The 21,858-nt window shown below is 44.4% G+C and overlaps 1 protein-coding gene across 3 annotated transcripts in view; it reads left to right on the top strand.

Annotated features, from left to right (window-relative positions):
• The window catches only part of OPHN1 (oligophrenin 1), a 656,285-nt gene that overhangs the window by 593,707 nt on the left and 40,720 nt on the right, over positions 1-21,858 (top strand). For 2 of the 3 annotated variants that reach the window (XM_085608317.1, XM_085608319.1), the window contains one exon: positions 19,122-19,463. In XM_085608317.1, the coding sequence (XP_085464443.1) occupies positions 19,122-19,463 (342 nt within the window). The remainder of the gene's footprint in view (positions 1-19,121; positions 19,464-21,858) is intronic. The other variant, XM_085608318.1, reaches the window with a different exon arrangement.

Here is a 21,858-nt window from a genome sequence, read left to right as displayed (position 1 = left end):
CAAGGATGGGAGAGATGCAGCAAATTCACCATATGGTGTGGCCTAGATACGACAGATTCGCTGGGCAGATCGATTTAAACAACGGTGGCCTTGAGGCGCCATGCCTGGCTTAGAACAACTGGCTTCTTGGGCAATGTCTAAGCTAATCTGACGGGCATGCCCTTTGATGGAAACCATCTTTTGGGGAAAAGGCCGACTCGGCCCTGGTCAGGTTCAAGGACTCTCGAGCTATGGCCAGTTCCTTGGGCCTCTCCTCTACTCCTCATGGCCAGTAGTCCTTATGCACCTTTCGTGGTAATGGAAGGGGTTTCCCACCACGTCAGCCCTATCCCAGCCATAGTCCTGCACAGACAGTCCAACCCGTGCAAGACTTGGATTGCGGTGTATTCCGATCCAGGAAGGGAGGCCAAAAATTCGTCGGCCACCTGCCCCCAGCAGCCGCAGCATCCAAGCACTCCTAGGCTGATTCTGCAGGACCACACAGGAGGGCTATTCTCTGCCTTTCCTCTCTTTCCTCCTCTCATTCTGCCAAATTAGGAATGGCTGATGGAGGATCATTTAAGGTTGCTCTAAGAGGAAGTTACAGCCCTCTAGGCCAAGGAGCTGTTGAAAGGGTTCCTGTTTCACAAGGAGACAATGGCTGTTATTCCTGCAACTTTTTGATTCCGAAGAAGAACAAAGGGTTGCGACCCATTTTGGATCTTCGAATCGTCAATCTGTTCCTCAAGAAGGAGAAGTTAAAAATGCTCACTATGGCTCAGGTTTTATCTGCCCTCAACCAAGAAGACTGGATGGAGCGTTGGACCTGCAGGATGCGTATTTTCACATCCCTATCCTGTTAGGCCATAGGCGTTACCTGCAGTTCAAGGTAGGCCAGAGCACTTTCAGTTTACAGTGCTCCCCTTCGGCCGTACCAGTGCCCCTCGGGTGTTCACCAAGGTGATGGCGGTGGTCGCAGCTCATCTGCGCAGGTTAGGAGTGTCAGTCTTCCCCCTGACGACTGGCTGTTGAAGGCTTCCTTGCCACAGGCAGTCATCTCCCACCTTCAGACTATGCATTTGCTATGGGTTCTCTACAAAGGTGCTGAAATCACACCTGACTCCCCCTCAGATGCTCCCTTTCATTGAGGCTGTTCTGGACATAGAGTGGTGGTTTGGGCCTATTCTCCCGAGCAGCGAGTCCAGGAAACTCAGCTTATGATTGCAATGTATCATCCTGTATCCTGGATTTCGGTGAGACTGGGTCTGAGGCTGTTAGGCCTCATGGCCTACTGCCTCCTGTTAGGAAAGCATGCCAGGTGGCGTATGCGGGCTCTGCAGTGGGACCTGAAGTTCCAACGGACACCGCATTGAGGAAATCTCACCAACATGGTCCATATCTTGGAAAGAACTGTGAGAGATCTGCAGTGGTGATTGACAAACTGGGAATGGGTCAATGGCAGACCCCTGTCCCGTCCCCAACCAGATTTCATGGGGCAGTCATGTGGGAGAGCTGGAGATCAGGGGACAGTTATCTCTGGCAGAGACGGTGCTCCACATAAATTTGTTGGAGCTCTGAGCGATTCGATTGGCATTGAGAGCATTTCTTCCCTCTGTCAAGGGGAAGTTAGTGCAGGTGTTCACGGACAACATCACCGCCATGTGGTACTGCAACAAGCAGGGTGAGGTGGGGTCATGGACCCTTTGTCGGGAGGCCCTGCGTCTCTGGACATGGCTGGAACAGCAGGGCATAATCCTGGTGGTTCAACACCTGGCAGGTTCTCTGAAGGCCAGGGTGGACAAACTCAGCCGTCGATGCCTGACGCATCACGAATGACGTCTCCAGTTGGAGGTGGCACAAGGTCTCTTTCAGCAGTGGGGAGAACCTTCTTTGCTCTCCCGCATCCTTCTAAGGAACAGTAGCGTCTCCACCGCTGGAGCCAAAAAGAGCATTGCCGTTCTACCCTCACTGCACAAAAGAGTTCCAGGTGAACAACCAACTCTTTGTGCGGTATGTGCGAGCGAAGAAGGGAAGGGCAGGGCAGAAAAGGACCATCTCTCGCTGGGTCGTTCTCTGCATCAAGATCTGCTATGCCCTGGCAAAGAAGCAGACTGCTGAGGGATTTAGGGCCCATTCCTCCAGGGGAAAGGCTGCGACTACGGCCTTGCCTTGGTGTGTCCCAGTACAAGACATCTGTTAGGCGGCAACATGGGTATCATTGCACACGTTTGCAAAACACTACTGCCTGGATGGTCAGGTCCGCAGGGACGGGCATTTTGCCTGCTCGATCCTACAGGACTTTCTAGTTTAAGGTATTGGTCCGCACCCACCCCCAGGATGGTATGTCTTGGGTATCTAATTCAAAGGTAAAGAATCTACAGCTAGAAGTCTCTATCTAACCTTCGATAGCACATTATCTGCTAGAGACTCTATCTAGCTGCAGATTCCTTACAGCCACACCCATTCCTCCCCGCTTTGCAGGCAAATATTGTAGGACTAGAGTTACTCTCCTTTTCAGGGCCCTAGTTTTGCACACAACTACGTCAGTTACTTTATGGCTTCGTGCTACTGGCGTGGAAAAAACGAAAAGTACTGATGTCCGTGCGCCTGGGTGCTGCCTATATAGGCACCATGACGTCATAACCGACACTGCCGACGACGTCACGCCGAGCCAAATAGAGCCACCCGCCGTTGCGTGAAATGGGCATTGCTCAGCAAAAGTTTCCGAATCCAGCCTGACGCCTGGGAAATTCAAAGGTAATGAATCTGCAGCTAGATAGAGTCTCTATCAGATAATGTATTACTGAAGGTAAGTAACTTGTTCTTTACAACTGAAAAGTACACCTAATCATCATGTTGTCTGTCGCCTTCAGTTATTTATCTCCTGTATGCATTGTATTCAGACCAAAAGCTTTTTTTGGCTATTTTTCCCCAGCACTGACATAGTCCAATGGAACATGAATAGTGAACAGTATCAGTGCATGTGTTTACCTGCTTTGGCACAATAACACCACGGACCCTATTATAGTTAATTCGCATTTTTATTGTTGGCGCCCAGGTGCGCCGGGCGCAAACAGTGAAAATGTGCCCTGTTACCATGAATGCACTGCCCCCAGGGCAGCCGCAAACTCGTGCTGCCCTGTGGGCAGCGCATTCCTGTGAAAAACAGAGCAGCTGATTTACTGCCGCTCTGTGTTTTCACAGTGCAGGCAGGCGAGTGACTGGACCCACCTGCGACGTCTAGAGGGTCCATGGGACCCCTTTTCCCCCCTCCAGAGGGCTGCCATCAGGGGGTGCAGTGACAGTGCGTCACCTTTTAGATGGTGCACTCTTAGTACGCCTCCTGAGAGCTTCTTTGCGTCTGCACCCGCGCTGTAATATGGCGCGAGTGCAGAAGCAAAGGGATTCCCTCATTTACATGGGCCCCCATGCAAATGAGAGAACTCCCCCCCTGCAGATACGCTATTGGTAGTACAGAAGGGGCTGCACCAGCATCTGCGGCCCCTTCTATTATACCAAAGTGCCCCGGGGGTGCGCAAAGCAGGCACAAATGCCCGTTTTACTCCCGGAGCACTTTATGTAATATAGCCCCAGTCTATTGGCTTTGCCAATATTTGTTAATAAATTAATGACTGATTTATAACAATACTGGTCCTCTAAGGGTGACAGTACGTAGTAAAAATTTGGAGCCATTAATGTAAAATATAATTTCCCAATTTGGAAGCAAAACAAACAAAAAACAACGGGTCAGAAGTATAACAATCGGGTTGCCAACAAGAAAGGAAAAACTTAGGGTAAAAATAATAAATAAAACAGGATATAAAAAAGTAAATAGAATACCTTGGACGGAATGAATTGGTGCCAAAAAGTTTCTTAAGTAAATTGTTACGTCGGAGTTCTGACAGTTGAGAAGCTTAACTGCAGAAATGTGATTTAGTTTTTGTTCAAATTCTCTGTTGGAGGTTTTTAATGCATAATAACAGGAGTAACAAAGAACAGCAAAGCATTCTGGATACATTTTGACATTTTATGACATATTCTATTACAGCATTTTCTGATAAAGGTAGATTTATAGACTGAAATTTGATTCTTAACCATTTGTAGAAGACACTCGGTGAGAAGCTCCAGGAGTTTCACAAACATAGTGAAGATGAACACTGGGCTGGCACGCACTTGAGTTGTGAAACACAGAACACCCAGAGTGAACAAAGCTTGAACATGGCCGGTGCGCACAAGTCGAGGGCACACGCACGTAGATGGTGTCTACCCATTCTTTTCCCAGGGTAGACGCTGTCTACCCTACCAAGAGGTTGGGCCCCACAGAAATATAGTCAACTTGTCCTGGTGTCATTTTCAAACACCAGAACACATTTAGCATCGGGTGCACATTGTCTGCTTTCATTTTGTTAGGGAGAGGATGTGGCGTAAGGGTCAGAACTACCGTCTGGAACTGGGGAGCCTGGTTCAAGTCTCCGCATCGGCTCAACATCCTGTGAGTCTAGGCAAATTACTTAATCTCCCCGTGCTTAAGAGAAATGAATGTGTCCTTGTGTAATGGTGTTCATGTAAAGCTCTTCACTGCCTTTGGGTCGAGTTCACATATAACACGCATTGAAAATGCAATAGGTCTCGCCTTTGATTAAGTTAAAGCCATTTGCTTTGCTAATGGTATTGTATAGCAAAGCAAATGGCTTTAACTTAATGAAAGGTGAGACCTGTTGCATTTTTAATGCTTGTTATTAATTCCTCTCATGGACGCTGTTTGACATTAAGAGAGGGTGTGGCGTTACTTGCGACTTAGGAACTGGGCAACCAGGTTCTAATCCCAGCGTCGGCTCTACATCCTATGATTCTGAGCAAAGCGATTACTCGTCCTAAAAAAAACAAATGTGACCGTAACTAACGCTCACGTAAAGCGCCACACCGCCCCTGGGCTGAGTTCTCGCTACATAAACATGCAAAATAAATATATACGGGTAAGGACTGGCTTGCTGCATTTTAATGAGGAGATCGTATCAAGTATCCGGTTGAGGGTTGAGTAACGAACTGAGCTAAAAGAGGGCAGTGGACTTGTTACCGCACACTTCCCCCCCCCCCCCCAATGTGCTGAGCCGGAAAGATGTGTATTGCGAAGTCCGAGCAGGTGTACCTGTGGAGTGGGTTCGGGTTCCAGCAAGCAGTAACCCGGAGGCAAGATCAAACCAGCAGTCACGGGCCGAGCCGGAACACTGCATGAGTACCAGCGTGTGCAGAAGGGAGGTTTTGGCAAAACATCTTATATAATACAAAAAAAGATGTCGAATGTTCTAATTGTGAAGAGTTTGATTTGTGGTACACCCCGGACACGCATACTACACCTCTTCGTTGTGTAATTTAAGTACTACTGTTTACCCCGTGATGTTTGTTTAAACCGTGTTTGTCAAAACCTAATACAACGGAAATCCAAACAAGAACCGTAGTAAATGTCCCATTCTGCATAGGTGCCGTGTGGGTTGCCACTGATTGGCGTTCATTTTTCAAACGTCTCGTATATTTTCTGTCTGAGAGGAAAGATCAGAGGATGAAATAAAAGCTGGCCAAGAACACATGTAACACGTGCCACACAAGCTGTACTCGGGATAATCAGTCATTTCGTGTGATCTTCAGCCCTTCTCTCGTTTGAGTTATTCTTGACGCAGCCGCAAAGTTCGTTAATGTTGGACTTTGCTTACATTTTCTGCGCTTCAAAATTGTAAAGTATCCCTCATAAAATAAATATATGATGTATTTGTAGTTTTAACAACAAGGTGTATGTCATTTTGTTATAAGTACCTCTACTGCACGCCCCATGGTCCCTGTAACGGGAAGGGAGGGGGCAGGCAGATGCTCCCAGCTCAGGGTGGGGGCTGGCATTTTTCTGGGGTGCACCTTGTACCACCTCGTCCACACACGGGGTGTCCACTGAACCCCGCGGTGTACACAGTAAACAGCCAGGTGCGCAACCAGCACGTCAGGAAAAGCAAAATAGAAAAAGCTTTGCAAGATGGCAGTGGACTGTCCATGGCAAGCTGCATACGCGAAGAGGCATTTTCGTTGCTATGACAACAAAATGGTGTCGGACTGTCCACAGTCCGTACGGACACGCGCATGCTGTTTGCTTTGGACAAATGGCGAGAGCAGCCATCTTTGTCCATGCCGACGCGTGCATGTATGCCTTTTGGAGAATTGATTGCAAAGGGTATTCGCATGGCGAGAGCAGCGCATGCGCTGCTATCGCCAGGCGAGACCTAAAAACTACTTATCAAGGGGCTTATCAAATTCCAGCTGGGCCCAAAGCAAAGGCCGAAGTTAAGGTGCCATCAGGCCTCCTTTTGTTCGAGTATCCTGGGTAGGAGCTAGCTGGAGCCTCACACTTAAATGCAATGGAGGGCAAACAAAGGCACACAGCTGATCACTTCCAGGTACTTAAGAGAGGCATGCTTTTGACTTTGTTCAGCCCCTTTACATAAAAGATATGCATGTACTGCAAGAATGGCAGACCTGTTGCTCTGTCCCACAAATAATATTTTAAATATCGCTATTTTGTTTTGTTTCTTTATAGCGCTATAATGCTACTCATCCCTTTGCAGGGGGTCAGAGCACTTCACATCGCATGTACACATTATACATTAGCAATAAATCATATGTGTGTAAATCAATGTACAGGATGTGTTACATAAGACAGTGATGGTTATGAGGCGTAGGAGCCACATGTCCTTCATAGCTGCTGTTGATGTCACGCACTGTGATGCCATGTGCCATGATGTCACTTGGATAGTGCCTAACTTGGTCAGTCTGACTACTTCTCTTTTTAGGATTTGTGCCCAAGTCGAACCCCTTCTGTCTGCTGGCTTCTGAACTCTCATTGCTCCTCTCTCTTCTGGTCCAAGGGACCAGCCTCCAGCCAGGCTGCGCGATTGTCTCTGTTGTGTCTGATCGCATTTTATGCCTGTTATCAAATGTAAGGGAGAGCAACATAAAGATAAATACCAGTGGGAGGGCCACATACAAACTTGAATCTGTCTGCGTGTCTTCTCCTTTTTTTGCATTTGTGGTTTATGAGTGACATACTTAGATCAGATACACGCAGCTCTCTGCTTTATGGCACAAAAAAGGAGTCTAGCATGTATACGTGCTGACATAGTGTTTGCCCAAGAGGTTGTGGCATCATAGTAGCCGGTTTACTTTTTGCACTTAGTAGGCTTGTTTTTTGTTTTTGTTTATTTTTATTTTGATGAATTTTCTTTGTACAGTCATTGAATTAGTAAACAGCTTGTTGTGCAGCTCAGTGTCTTAGGTTGTACAATCACTGGGCGAGAAGCCAGCTTGTTGTGCTTCTCAAAACCAGAGCCAGTACAGTCATGAGGCAAGTGGCCTGCTTGCTGTGCAGCACGGCGCTAGAGGCAGTCGGGTCATTGGGCAGTCAGCCATTTTTGTAATCCTCCGAGCCCAAGGCTTTACAGTCGTTGGGCAAGGAGATGTACAACTCGACACTAGAGGCGTATGTTATTTGGCAAATGGCTAGATTTTTTGTGCTGTGCAGCTCAGAACCTGAGCCTATACAATCATTGGCTTGTTGTGCAGCTCATTGCCCGAGGACATACAATCATTTGACGAGTTGGGGGCGTGGTTTATGCGTCTATGATGGCGGCCTTGTTTCAGCAAGACTCAGTACTGACAACACCGACATCCTCAATTTATCCTGTTCCTCACGCGCCATCTGCCCAGAATATAGTGCTAGCTTGACTGTCGACACTGCTGTAATGCCTGCAATCCGTTTATTGGGAGCAACTGACGGACCGGTGATCAGGAGGGGAATCTGCGGATCCCGAGAATGGTCACACGCCGCACTGCAACCCGAAGAATCTGTACTGTGCAGAAGAAGGGAGTTTGAATGTTGCGCAGGCCGTGGAAATCACATCCGTAGATCAACGGTGCGCGGTATTGCAGCAAGGTTGCGTAGGCTCTGGAAAGCCCGTCGGGAAAACAATGCGCCTTATTGCGGTAAGCAGTGTGTAGAGTGCACACACAGGTAGTGTGAATGTTGCGTAGGCTGTGGAAATCACGTCTGCAAAACAATGATGCGCGATATTGCGGCAATGTTCAGTAGGCTGTGGAAATCATATCGGGAAAACAACAATGCGCCGTATTGCGGCCTTCCTTTAATATAATGTGCAGTAATGTTTACTTATAATGCGGTGTTCACTTTTATCACGGATAGTGTCACTTTGTTAGAAGAAATGTAATATTATGTGGGAGGGTGTGTTCTGTCCCTGTGCGCGGAACAAATTTAACGTTTAATTGGCTAAGGTGTTCCAACAACAAGCCATTCCCTCCCCTTCCGCAGAGTAGCAAGGACATCTGATTGGCTCACATGTTCCAAGCAGGACCTTCCAGAGCTTAATTTTCATTGGCTGTGAAGCATTAAAAGTAGAAGTGTTGGCAGCCATTCCCTCCCCTCCCCCTCTGCAGAACACCATGGACATTTTATTGACTAAAGTGTTCCGAATACAAGTTTGCTCCTTATTGGCTGGGAACAGTTCACTGTTGTCACATTTTGTGATGCACTTCAAAGGAGTACGGGGAAAAAAAAGTAGTAGAGGGGGGGTAGGAACACTATTAACTATGTACAGTGGTCACAAGGTGGTGGACAGGGACTGTGAAGGTAAAAATAGTTTTTTTATATATTTTAAGGGCTATTTATATAATTTGCGCGGGCCTACAAATCACAGCGGGAAAATAACAGAGTGTGTTGCGGTCTTCTTTTTTTTAAGTCAGCGGGTGGGATACTTCCCAGGAGCACTATTTACTTATAATGTGGTGTTTACTTTTCTGACGGGGAGTGCTACATCTTTGGAGCAGATATTATAATGTGGAGGAGGGGGTTGTAAAAACAAAGCGCGCTGTTGTGGTCTTCATTTAAATAAGGTTCTGAGTAGGCTACTTCCCGGGAGCAATGTTTACTTATAATGTAAATTTATAGTGCGGTGCTTACTTCTGTCGCGGGGAGTGCTACTTCCTTGCAGCAAAATTGTAGGTGTGGTTGCGCCACAAAAATTTCAGTCTAGGTTTCAAACAGTTTTTATTAAGCAATCACAAATATACTTTCTTAGGAAAGTGTAGCTGTATATATCAGAGGGGTGACAAATAAAAACGCAATTCATAAAATATCCTTTAAGCGTGGACACACCCTCCCTTTTTTTTGTTACCTATAGTTTGTAAAAGTGTTGCCCCATATTCTTGTTATTATAAGAGGGCATCAGTTAATTTTAGATAAAGTAGTAAAGAAGTGCTACAAGAAACACTCCCGCACTACATCATCTCAGGTCACAACAACAATAACAAGTAAAAAACAGTTAAACACAAATGACGTCATATTACAAAGAAATACGCTTCACCAAAACTACTATTTTATAAAACATTAGCAGTGTTACAAATTGTGAGGTAGTAAGTTATCAACGGAAATAACTGTAGTATATGTTGTTAATTTCTCACACAGATAGATCCTCCAACCCCTTTGAACTACTATTAAAATATACAGGGTGAGTTTATAGTATTCCAAAGGATAACAAGAATAAGGACCACAACAAAAAAATTTACATTTTTACAATTTCTATTCTGTAGAACTCGGGAAAGTTCTGTCGTAGTGCTAAGAGGTCGCACACTGCTCCGCTAACAGATCACATACTCCTTTAAGAACATATAGGATAGTAGTATAATATACACTACTATTCCTATATATTCTATAGGGAGAAGGAGAATAGGAACCACAACAGAGAAAAAGAGAAATACTAAAATATTATTTAGAAATGTAGGGTTTATCAAAGGCATTCAGTAAGAAAGTATCTATGCATACAATCTTTTTTTAAACTGCAATTTCGAAAAATATTCTCACTGTAAACATATCTGATCAAGTAAGTTATAAAGGTCAGTAAGCTGTATTTCAGATGGTTTACTCCTGGCACCGACAAATCTCCAACTCTTGTTGTCTGAAAATATGACACTGTACTACAATTTACAGAGTGTCTCTGATGCCAGACAAAAGGAAAAGGAAAATAAAGTCATGAACACAAAACAAGATCAATAACTAAATATTTTCCAGCGGTGAATATGGTCAAAGCTTCTTTTCTTCGGGACTTCGAAATCTTTCATCTTCGCGCCGACGGGTCATAAACTCCTCTGACATCATAATGGCTGTGAATATTACAATATACATACTCACACTATATGATCCCAGGGGGGAAACAGAGTAGGAACCAGAAGCTGCTGACGTTACTTATAAATCTTTAGTCTTCGCGCCCACGGGTCACCAACACCTCTGAGGTCAAGTATAGTGTCAATAATATAATATGTTACAATAAGTCACACTATATGAGTTCAAAGGAGCCAGAAAAGGAACAGTGTTTCCTCTATTCTGTCTGTTTCTGAATACAAGCTGCTGACGTTAAATATAAATGGCAAAAACAACCAATAACACTTTTTTCTAAATACAAATCTTTAAATATTCACAAATAGTGACGTATTATAAATATCTACTATGCCATAATCAAACAACTTACAACTCCTTGACTTTTTTTGTTGTTGCAAAAGAAGAATCCAACGCTAGAAAACGGAACCTGCATCACAGAATGGACACGCGTAAATAACTCGCAAAAACAAAACTATGGATCAACGGGTGTGGTTTATATACTTTTTGGTTATTGAGTAGTCTATGGAAGGAACATGCGGCTCCGCCCATTTAGATGTCACGTTTTACAGTTGACACATGCTCACGTTTTCACTGTTTAACTTATGCACGTGTTGGGAAAAGTTAGAAAATGTGAAGCGGTAAAGGTTTCGATTTCGAACCTCACACGTATAAGCTCCTTAATATGTACATATGTTGGAGAGCTTAAAAACTGTTACCCGGCAAACCGTGTCCTTCCCTTTCTCGTGACTAAAAACATCTATTAATTGACGTAATTCTAAATAGAAGACATAAAAAAATATCATTCAGAATAGAGAAAAAAAATATGTGCTATTATTTCTCATCTTTAAATTTAAAAAATGTCAGCATTTGTAAAGCGTACAGCTACCTCCAGAGAGGTGTGCCGGCGCTCGGGCGCCGGGAAGATTAAGCAAGGTATTGCCCACAGTGACATAGTGGTCGGCTAACGTGCCTCCGGAGCCGGGAATCGAACTGTGAACGCTGTTGTTCAAAGTTAGGTATCATAGCTGCTGTGTCACACTTTTTCCACACTTATATGTTAATTAGTGCTAATTAAGTTTTAAACATTGTTAAATAATAACAGACTACTGTTACAGTTAGTTTTTCACTACAAAAAGTATGCACACCTTTTTAAAATTTACTTAAATACAATATAGGTTTCAGGGACATTGTAGTTACAAATTAACGTTTATAAAACCTTTGAAATTCACTGAAAAACCATAGGTTTTAAAAACGTTATAGTTAGAAATTAGCATTTAAAAAACCTTAGAAATTCACAGAAAAAAACATAGGTTTCAGGGACGTTATAGTTAGTTGGACATTTCACTCATATAAAACCAGATAAATTCGCCTGTTATAGTTAGTTGAGCTAAGTATAACTTGAGCCCCTGCAATGCACTGTTGATGATGTCACATATTACATCACTCATGACATGCTCAGTGACATCACTCATGACATCACTGATAACATCTCAAATGACATCACTGATGACATCATTCACGTGATCTTCTGATGCAGTTCTTCAGAACCAAATAACACCGTTCATACACCCACTCACAAGTACAACCACCAATATAGAAACCATGCTCATACCAATAGCAGTTACTACATAGCTGTTTCCTGATCATCTGATGCAGTTCTTCAGAACCGAACACCTTTCATACAAGTACATGCCACTAATCTGGAAAGCATGCTCATTCCAATAGCAGTTACTACATAGCTGATTACTGACTTATAGGTCTACATACACATCCATCCACAAATTCATACAGTGTGTTATACACACAGTCATTTATCAATACAGCCACTATTATATCCACTCATACACCTATATAAATACTCACACACTGCTACTTACCCTACCAGTTAATCTAAAACATAGTGAGTCACCCAAAGAATTCTTTCCAATGCCATTTACTTTTTTTACACAGTTATACATACAGCACATCACTTATTCATACACATATGTACTGTGTTTAACAATTATTGACATAACCACATATTTATCCACACGCTGTCACATATACTCACTTATATACTCTAAATCTGTGAAATACTGCCTTTTACATATGTAATTACTTACACATATATCAGGAACACATTGTTGCATTTACCAACATTTACTAACAAAGCTATACATACGTTCAGTCACCAATACAGTCCTTAGTTCATACACTTATAAATGCGTACAGGCACAGAATTATTCAGTCACACATCCATGCAAGAAGTCACACACCCACCCACGCAAAAAGACACTTTTGCACATAAACAGGTTCTAATGCATCAAATCATTCTTGAATATACATTAGCATATGAACCTAAACATTCTTAACATTTTTAGAAACACACAGTCTGTGGATGATGTTATCAGTGATGTCATTTGAGATGTTATCACCGATGTCACTGAGCATGTCATGAGTGATGTAATATGTGACGTCATCAGCAGTGCATTGCAGGGGTGCAAGTTATACTTAGCTCAACTAACTATAACAGGCGAATTTCTCTGGTTTTATATGAGTGAAATGTCCAACTAACTATAACGTCCCTGAAACCAATGTTTTTTCAGTGAATATATATATATATATGTGTGTGTGTGTGTGTGTGTGTGTGTGTAAATCCTTTTTTTACAGCCACAGATGCATCAAAAAAGCAGCTTCAGTGCACACCATGACCTATTGTGAGGGTACAATTTGCATACTTGTGCAATGGCTCCTTAATGGATGGAGGCACCTGCATTTGTTAGGCCCAAAATACAGTGAGTGACAGCATTCTGCCCTCTCACCAGAAGCACCTCCGCACATTACATAGTTCCCTTCAGCGCCAGAGAGTACTACGGCAATGTCTTTTGTTTTTTAGGCCAGAAATAGTTTTGCTTTTAGCCAATGCTCATTAACAAGGGCCTATCAGCTTTTAAAGCAATAACGTTTTGCAAAAACCATACAAAACCATGACAAGAAAACAAGCATTGACAAAGCCAAATGGCTGGCAGTGAATGCCAAACTACATGCTTTGCCAGTGCTTGTTATATAAGTGTTTGGGGGCTCATTTTGAAACCCCCTCCTTCAGGGAGAAATTTTGTTACCTTAGGCCTCCAAGTAGAGAGAGACCAGGTCATTAGGAGAAAAGTGCTCATGTTTTGAGCCCCTCAGTTAGCCTGTTTTTTTTTTAACAACCGGGACAGGTGTTATTTTGGCGGGGGGGAGAGGGGGTTTGGTGGGAGGGGTTCTGGATTGAAGAACCTCCTCAGGGTTATGTTCTTTTACAATTGGCATCGCTCACTTTGTTCGGGGGTGTGGTATGCACTGGGGCGGTACGAAGCTGCACTCACTTTAGCTGACTGTCTTGCAACCTCGGAGCCTGCGCGCCCCTGAAATGTACTAATGTCTGTATTGCTGTTCTGCTTGATGCTTAATAAAAAGAAACTTTTACAAAAAAAAAACCCAATTGTTCCATTGAAAGGCTGTAGGTCTTATGTTTTATTTGTGAAAAGCTTTGTCAAACCCAATAGGTTTGCCTTATTCTCAGTGAAAGTTAAACGTTTTAAGTTATTGGAATAGGTGACATGTTTATTTTTTGAAAGGTAAAATGCATTACCAAAGACCGTCGGCCTGATATTATATTTGTGAAAATCTTGACAGAACCAGAAGACCTGACTTTTTAATAGTGAATATTTTTGTTTTGGTGACACATCCTGCTGGTGAATGGTCAAGCTACCTCAAACTAATTGGTCTTGTCAGGATCTAGGGGGGTTAGTAGCCCACAGTGTTTAGGGTTTGCGATTCGCATGCCAGTTCATTTACAACGTCCCTTTACGAAGTGTTTTAGTTGGTATTTCCACCTCCTATTTTGTAAATTGTTGCATTTAGTTGTGCCTGTATTGTAGTACTTTTCACTTTGGAAGGAAAAACACTTACTGGATAATGATTTATTAACCGTTATTTAATGTTTTGCTGTATTCAGCTTTGAAACGCTTTACTTTGCTAATCTAAGTGTCAAATGCTAAAATCTTGATCTACAGTTTGAGGGCCCATCATACTGAGGTTTAAGGACACTAGAGGTGAAGGACTGTAGGTGGCACAATTGTGGCTGCGTAACTTCTGATTGCCCTGGGACCTACGAAACTGGATCTGAAACAGTAGTATTGCTAGGTATTGTCATTTTCTGTTATTATCTTACAAACCTTATCTCTAACAGTAGCATTGTCAGGTAGTGTAACGTTCTGTTGTTATCTTACAACACTTATCTCGGACATTAGCGTTGTCAGGTAGTGTAGCGTTCTGTTGTTATCTTACAACCCTTATTTCTAATAGTAGCGTTGCCAGGAACTGTAACGTTCTGTTATCTCACAACCCTTATCTCTAACAGTAGCATTGCCAGGTAGTGTAATTTTCTGTTGTTATTTTACAAACCTTATCTCTAACAGTAGCATTGCCAGTAAGTGTAACTTTCTGTTGTTATTTTACAAACCTTATCTCTAGTAGTAGCATTGCCAGGTAGTGTAATCATCTGTGGTTATCTTACAAACCTGATCTCCAACAGTAGTATTGCTAGGTATTGTCATTTTCTGTTATTATCTTACAATTCGGATCTCTAACAGTAGTATTGCTAGGTAGTGTAATCTTCAGTCATTTTACAAGCCTCATCTCTAACAGTAGTAATGCTAGGTAGTGTAATCTACTAATATTATTTTACAAACCTGATCTCCAACAGTAGTATTGCTAGGTAGTGTAATCTTCTGTTATTATCTTACAAACCTGATCTCTAACAGTAGTATTGTCAGTTAGAGTAACATTCTTTTGTTATCTTACAAGCTTGATCTCTAACAGTAGTACTGCCAAGTAGTGTATTATTCTGTTATTATGTTGTTATCTTACAAACCAGATCCCTAATAGCAGTATTGCTAGGTAGTGTAATCTTCTGTTATTATGTTACAAACCTGATGTCTAACAGTAGTATTGGCAGGTGGTGGTGGGGAGAGACGCTCGAAAGTTGGAGACATATCTTCCACCACGGTGAGCTATTCTTGGCACCGCCATCTGATAGAACCTCGAGGGGGAAGGGTGCGCTGTGCCCAGGTTCAATTCGCTGTGCCCCAGAAGAAGGGCGTCCATCTCTGGAGGAATATCTCCACTCTAACCTGCAAGTTGTAGATGATGCGTTCGTGGGCTGCTGCCTGAAACATCACCACCAGCCATTCCTCATGTGAAGGGGCGCGGGCAGAATGCCAGTGGCGGAGAATGCATATCTTGGCTGTTGCCAGGGCCGTGTGCAGAAGTCGACGTTGAGTGCTGGAGAGGTCCAGGGATGACCCTGTGTCATGTAAAACAATCAAGGTTTGTGGCAGAGGGGTCCTGAGTGGCAGGGTCTCACTCATTGTAGCCCCCACTGCCTCCTAGAAGGGCTGGATCTAGGGGAATTTACATAGTACGTGCATGAGGGCACATCGGTATTCGGACACTGGCAGCAGTATGCGAGGGGTAGCAAGCCTGCCTTGTGTATCTTTACAGGGGTCCAGTGCCAGTTGTGCAGATTCTGGAAGAGGCAGAATTTTAAGTGGCCTCCCTCGCCCCAGCGGTCGAGTGCCTCCAGAAGCTCCGCCCAGTCATCTTCCTCGTACTCCATCTGCAGCTGGTTTCTCATTTGGTTCAGAGGGTGTTGAGGAGGGGAAGCGAGAATATGTGACGGTTCATGAGTCCCGACATGACCCTTGTGAGCGCCCCCACGTCCTGAAGTAGGAGATTACTGATGAGGTCTGCAGGGCCCATGGCTGAGCTCCCAGGCTGCGTCGAAGGCAGTGCTGCAGTTGGAGGTGCCGCCACGGCTGTTGAGTTGAGAGACCGTAATCCTTGCAGAGCTTCTTGAAGTGTTTGAGGGTCCCGTCTGCGATGACATGTGTAGGCTGTGTATGCCTGCCGCTTGCCACTGTTTCCAGTTAAGGACCTTCCCACCGATGCGCAAACGAGCGTTGCCCCATATGAGCACGTACACATGAAGAAGGGGGTCCACTCCAAGAAGATGCGCTCTATTCCAGGATTTCATCATAGCCTTCAGAATTGGGTTACCTGAGTGCAACTGAGGCGTGCTTACCTTGTACAGTTGGTCAAGTCCATGCTGACTTGACAATAGCGAGCGTTCTGCCGACACTGTGGCAGGTCCAGCGTACCTGGGAGCATATAGGGTATCTGAGAAAGTTGGAGGGTCAGGGCATAGTGTTCGACTGATGGTAGACCCAGACCTCCATGCGAGTGGTTCACCAGAAGTTTAGTGTAGGCCAGGCGGGGACGAGAGGACCCCCAGACAAAGGAGTGGATCCGTGCATCCACTGAACACAACATTGACAAGGGGACCAAGAGTGGTAATATTCCAAGGGCATTGACAAACCGTGGGAGCGTGACCGTCTGTACTGCTTGCACTTTCCCCCATATAGATAAGCCTAGATGGGACCACTTTTCAACATTCAACTTCATGGTAACTATTAGGGGCTCCAAATTGTCTGGTACAACATGATCCAGGCCCCTGTTAACCAAGATTCCTCGATACCTGAGAAGCGATGGTGTCCAGCTAAAGGTATAGCCATGGATCGCCGCCCTTGTGTTCATGCGCATTAGGGGTAGTGCCTCGCTTTTATCCCAGTTCACCCAGTACTCTGACAGGGCCGCAAAACCAGCTGTGATGTTCAACAGGGACAGTAGTGAGCGTTGGAGGTCCATGAGGGTGAGGAGTATATATCTGCATGCAAATAAATCCTGGACGCCCCATCAGGCATAGTATGCCTGTGAGAAGCGACGATTGGCGGGTGGTAGACACAAGGAGCTCCATAGCCAGCAGGAACAGCAGAGGCAACAATGGGCAGTCCTGTCATGTTCCTCTCCGGACCGAGAAAGGGTCTGACAAGAAGCTGCCACAATTGACCTGTGCTATGGGTCAATCATACAGCCAGTGGAACTTAGCAATAAAATGATCCTTGAGGCCAAATCTTTTCAAGGCGGCGTAGAGGTACTACTACTTGATCCTATAGAACGCCTTCTCTGCCCTGAGGGAGAGGGCCATTGCTGCATCCAGTAGGTCTTTGGCCTTCCAAGGGCATGAGTGAGGGTTTGGAGGTGGTTCCTGGAGGAGTGGGCAGAGACGAACCCCACCTGCGTGTGGTGTATCAGGGAAGGGATCACCATCCAGAGACTGGCCGCCAATACACCTGCGAGGATTTTATGTTCCCATTGAGAAAGGAGATAGGCCTGTAATGGCCACACAGGGGGGGGTCCTTCCTTGGCTTGAGGAAGATCGCTATCACCGCCCTGCTAGATATGGAACCCAGCGAGCTTGTCTGGTAAGCCTCTTGGAAGCTGGCGTGTAGGGAGTCAACAAAGTCTCTGCCCGCCCATCTGGAGAACTCTGCGGGGAAGACGTCTTCCCTCGGAGCCTCATGGTAAGGGAGTCTGGAAATGGCTTGTGCTATCTTGGTCTTGCTGATTTCCCCACCCAGTAGGGCCTGGCCTTCCTCAGTAAGACTAGGAAGGTGCACACGCTCGAAGAAAGTCCTCGGTCGGCGCTAGCTGTCGTCTGCGGGGTTTAAAGTGTCCGATAAAAGGTCAGAATTAATTGACTATGTCTTGTAGGTGGGTGAGGACCTCGCTGCCCCTGGAGTGGATGATAGAGATGGCCAGTGCAGCCTCCTGCTTGCGCAGCCCGCGTTTTCACCCTGCCCATAGTGGAAGACGTTAAGCACCTGTAATGCATAAGACGTGAAATGACAGTCAAGAGGTGAAAGGACACCAGTTAACTTTTGTAAAGCTTCGGGTTGTGTTGTATTCTGTTGCATTGTGTGCAGCATTTTAGTAACATTTGTCTGAGGGAGAAAGAAACATTTTTGTTGTTGCAACTTTGCAAATTAGGCAGCAGGTGCTTGATTCTGCTGCAAATCCTTAACTATACAGAATACACTATGGCTACAAAATCACATAATGCCAGTGTCCCTGATGGCTGGCTGTTGCATCCAGATACTAGCATTTCCACTGCCACAAAGACCCTTAAGTTGGGAAAGAGGACTTTTAATACTATGTCAAATATGTATAAAGACTCATTTTGAAAAGAGCAATGAACATTGGAAGCAGTTTCTGCAAGTATTGAAACTGTTGTCCGTGCTCCTCATCCACCAGCAGGTGAGCAGCATTCTTGTTGTTTGAGTGTAACCTTCAGTGTTGGGCACTATTATGAGTAAAGCTCCCTGTTTTACGGTTTTACTGATTGTTACAGATGAATTCAAACAGAAAAACATTTATTTTCTTGTCTGTATTTATTTTTAAATGTGTATAAAATTGAAAATTGGGTTGGTTTATGATTGATTCTAAATGCTGTCTGCTATTATTGCCAGGCCAATAGCTGTGTAGAGTGATAGGTAAGGGGGTTGAAAAAGAATATAGTTTTAGCAAAGAGGATTTAACTGCAGTAGATATGCACACGGTTGATACTGAAATTTGCATATCTTCATTTAAGTGCATTTATTTATCTTCTGCGTGTGTTCATAGCATTGAAACATCCTAGGCATTCACGCACGAGTGCATATTTATTAGTTAAAGAATGTAGTAATATACTAATTTCAGTCATTTTTTCACAAAATACCAAACAAATATGGATAAAAACAGATAAAAGTAGCAGAAAATAAATGTGGATAAATACAGACGTAAATGTCAAAAAAATAAATACCATAAAACCGGGAGCCCTAATTATGAGTTTCTGGTCTTTGTTAGTAGAAACTTTAATGGTGAAATTAAATAAAATATCAGAGCTAGGCTCCTAAAGGAGACTCTGAGCTGTTGTCCACAGTCATCAATATGTAAGTTTGTAAACAGTTCAGTAGGATGATAATGAGATTTTAAATGGTTTCAAATTTACAGTACATACTCAAAATGTCCACAGTAATGTTTGCTTTCTCGCCTGCAGCGCCGAATGGTGTGGCCTTCAGCCCAACTCCTAATGGCAGCGCTTTCAGCACCACAGAGACCCCGCTACCGCTTCAGCGCACGAAGCTCTTGTCCAATGCATACAGAGGGGACGCCCCCAGCCCTCCTATCTCCGAACCCAGACCAGCACCATATTCTGAGACCGAGGCAAAGAAGCCAGGCTCAAAGCCTCAGGACGGAGGCTCCAGACTTCCAGGCAAGGCTGCAAACGGGGAGCTGGTGTCTCCTGGAGGTCAGCGTACCCCTGCAATGCTCCCAAAGAGGCTGAACACTCGGCCGGCAGTACCTAACAAAGAAAGTAAGTAGATCATGGCATGTAATGGGAGCAATGTAGGTGTAGCAGGGTTCAGGATAAAGGGAGCATCTGTGCCCAGATGTAAATGTGTGCCTCCCAGTGCATGTAATATTTTATTCTTCCCAGGAGTCCAGGCTGAGCTCCAACCAAGAGTGCTTTCAATGTTTCTGAATCACAAGTTGTTCAGTTTTATTAACCTGCCCCCCCCCCTCCAAAAAAATAAAAGGCCTTGCAGAATTGTGAACTGTAACTCTTTACCTTAAACACAGTTTATAGTTTATTTGTTGCATCATTTAATAGTTCTTCTTGTATCACAATTTAGTGAAAAGCAGAATATCTCCGCTGTTTCCCTGGAGATGCTCAGCATCCTTCCTTCCTCTTCTTTTCCTTGTAAAGCCTTCTCGCCAAAAAAGGCTCTTTGTGAACCCCTGCATAGACAAAGAGATGCTGAAAAGGCAGTGGCACTTGGCCAGTATGGGTGGCTAACCTCTTTGTGGCCTGCTTTTCTCTGGGAGTGAATGGGCCCTTCATCACATTTTCTAGTAATTCCTGGTATTTTTGGCCTGCCTCAGATGACCTGCCTCTCAGCTCAGGAAATTAATATATAGCTGACACTATGCCACAGGAAATACAACAGTTGACTGATAAAGATGACTGCGGAAAGCTAAAACCTAGCCATGAACCTAACGAGAATAACACCCCTGCAAGCCTACTTCATGTGTACTGCTGGAGGTCTTCTTTGGGTTGCATTCCAGTATTGTTTCTGACTTTAATATACTTTGTGCAGTAGTAGGGCCCTCACTCCACGTGGCTATAGTCCACCCAGTGCAGACACTACCTTTAGAATTCCAGTGCAACCCAGTGTCTCTGGATCTGGTAATCTTGGATTCACAATCTCTGTATCCTGTAAAACCGTGGCTGCAAGCTCCAGACCTGGGAACATAATTGAGTTATTTAAAGTGTTCAGTCCTCTTGCCCTCTTCTGCTGGAGATCGTCCACCTTTCCTCTAGCTCCCCTCTGAACCTATACATATCTGATCGGCCAAAGTATTAACTTAGTGTTTTTGCAAGTAAAGATAGTACATATAATTTGCGATTTCTCTCGGAGGGATAGTCACTGTTGCACGCACTACACCACTGTCTGTCTTGCTCTGATCTTGCTGTTGACTTTGTCTCACTTCCTAACTCTTCTTACTATTTTTTGTTTTTGGTTCTTCCCTTGATTTTACCTGTTTTTCAGGTAAAGCGGCTCATGGGAGTGGTGCGACATGGATGTGCTTCCTTATTGACACCCACTATCATGTTTTTTCACATAGGGGTCCACTACTCTGTTATTATAGGGCATGCCTCTTGTACCTCTGTGTCTTTCGGTACCTCCTCCCCTGGGGTCATTTCACCGACTATACCTGACAGGCAATGTCAAACCATGGCACAGTGTTCGTGGGAAAATGAACTGGTGCTGTTATGTCTGCGGCATACCTTACTTATCTACAGTGTGAATTTGTGCCAGTGTGGCAAATTCAGTTACAGAACAATGTTATAAACATCGATTTATGGAAATGGTATTCTAGTTTATTTGAAGAATTAGCGGACAGTCATGGTACTACTGGAGTCGTTTGGCAGAAGGAGGACTATCTAGTTTGGGGCAGGAGAGGCATCATCAGGGCTGTGGAGGGAGGGGACAAATAAGCACTTTCTCCTCCCTCTTCTATCCCCATTATACTTTTCCATCTAACAGACTCACATGTCCATCGCTCTAAACTAATCTACCACTAATCCTGTTTGGTTTCTCACTGAAAAGCGTTTCGACAACTCGGGGTAGTAAGTGCTATATAATTACAATACAATACAATCTGGACTAGTGCATAAAAGCCAGCATTAGGGGAGTGAGGATTGGATATAGCTGAACTCATGCTTATGTGATTTCACCAGGTGCATGGAAGTTGTGGAACATTTCCACTGCTGCAGGTAGTGCAGAACTAGGTTTGGGGCATATAGTGGATACTTTGACTTGGGGGTCTCTGGACTCACAATTTAAAAATACATATTTTGGTGAAGTTAGTTTTTAAATTGCTTGTCTGAAAATACCACTTTTAGAAAGTGAGCATTATCTTGCTTAACCATTCTGTGCCTCTGCCCGTCTGGGGAATGCATGTCTGGGTTAGGATGACAGTTGGTCTGTTTATGCAGTCACTCTAGACAGTCACACAATGGGAGCTGAGGTGTGCCCTGCGTATCCTGATGGCCCATCACCAGGCTGATGGGTCTTCCTGAGCTAGAGTGGTGGGAAGAATTGTCTCTTACACCTGAATAGGGCTGTGCCTTTCCTCACACAAAGCAGTCTCCACCCCCCTGGAGTGTGTCTGGAGCCAGAGAAGGGAAACATAGGGTCTTGTGC

This window comes from Triturus cristatus, chromosome 5_2 (genome assembly GCF_964204655.1).
Source record: "Triturus cristatus chromosome 5_2, aTriCri1.1, whole genome shotgun sequence".
Taxonomy (NCBI): Eukaryota; Metazoa; Chordata; class Amphibia; order Caudata; family Salamandridae; genus Triturus; species Triturus cristatus.
The sequence above is the reverse complement of the archived record's forward strand: the minus strand, read 5'-3'. Positions and strand labels throughout refer to the sequence as shown.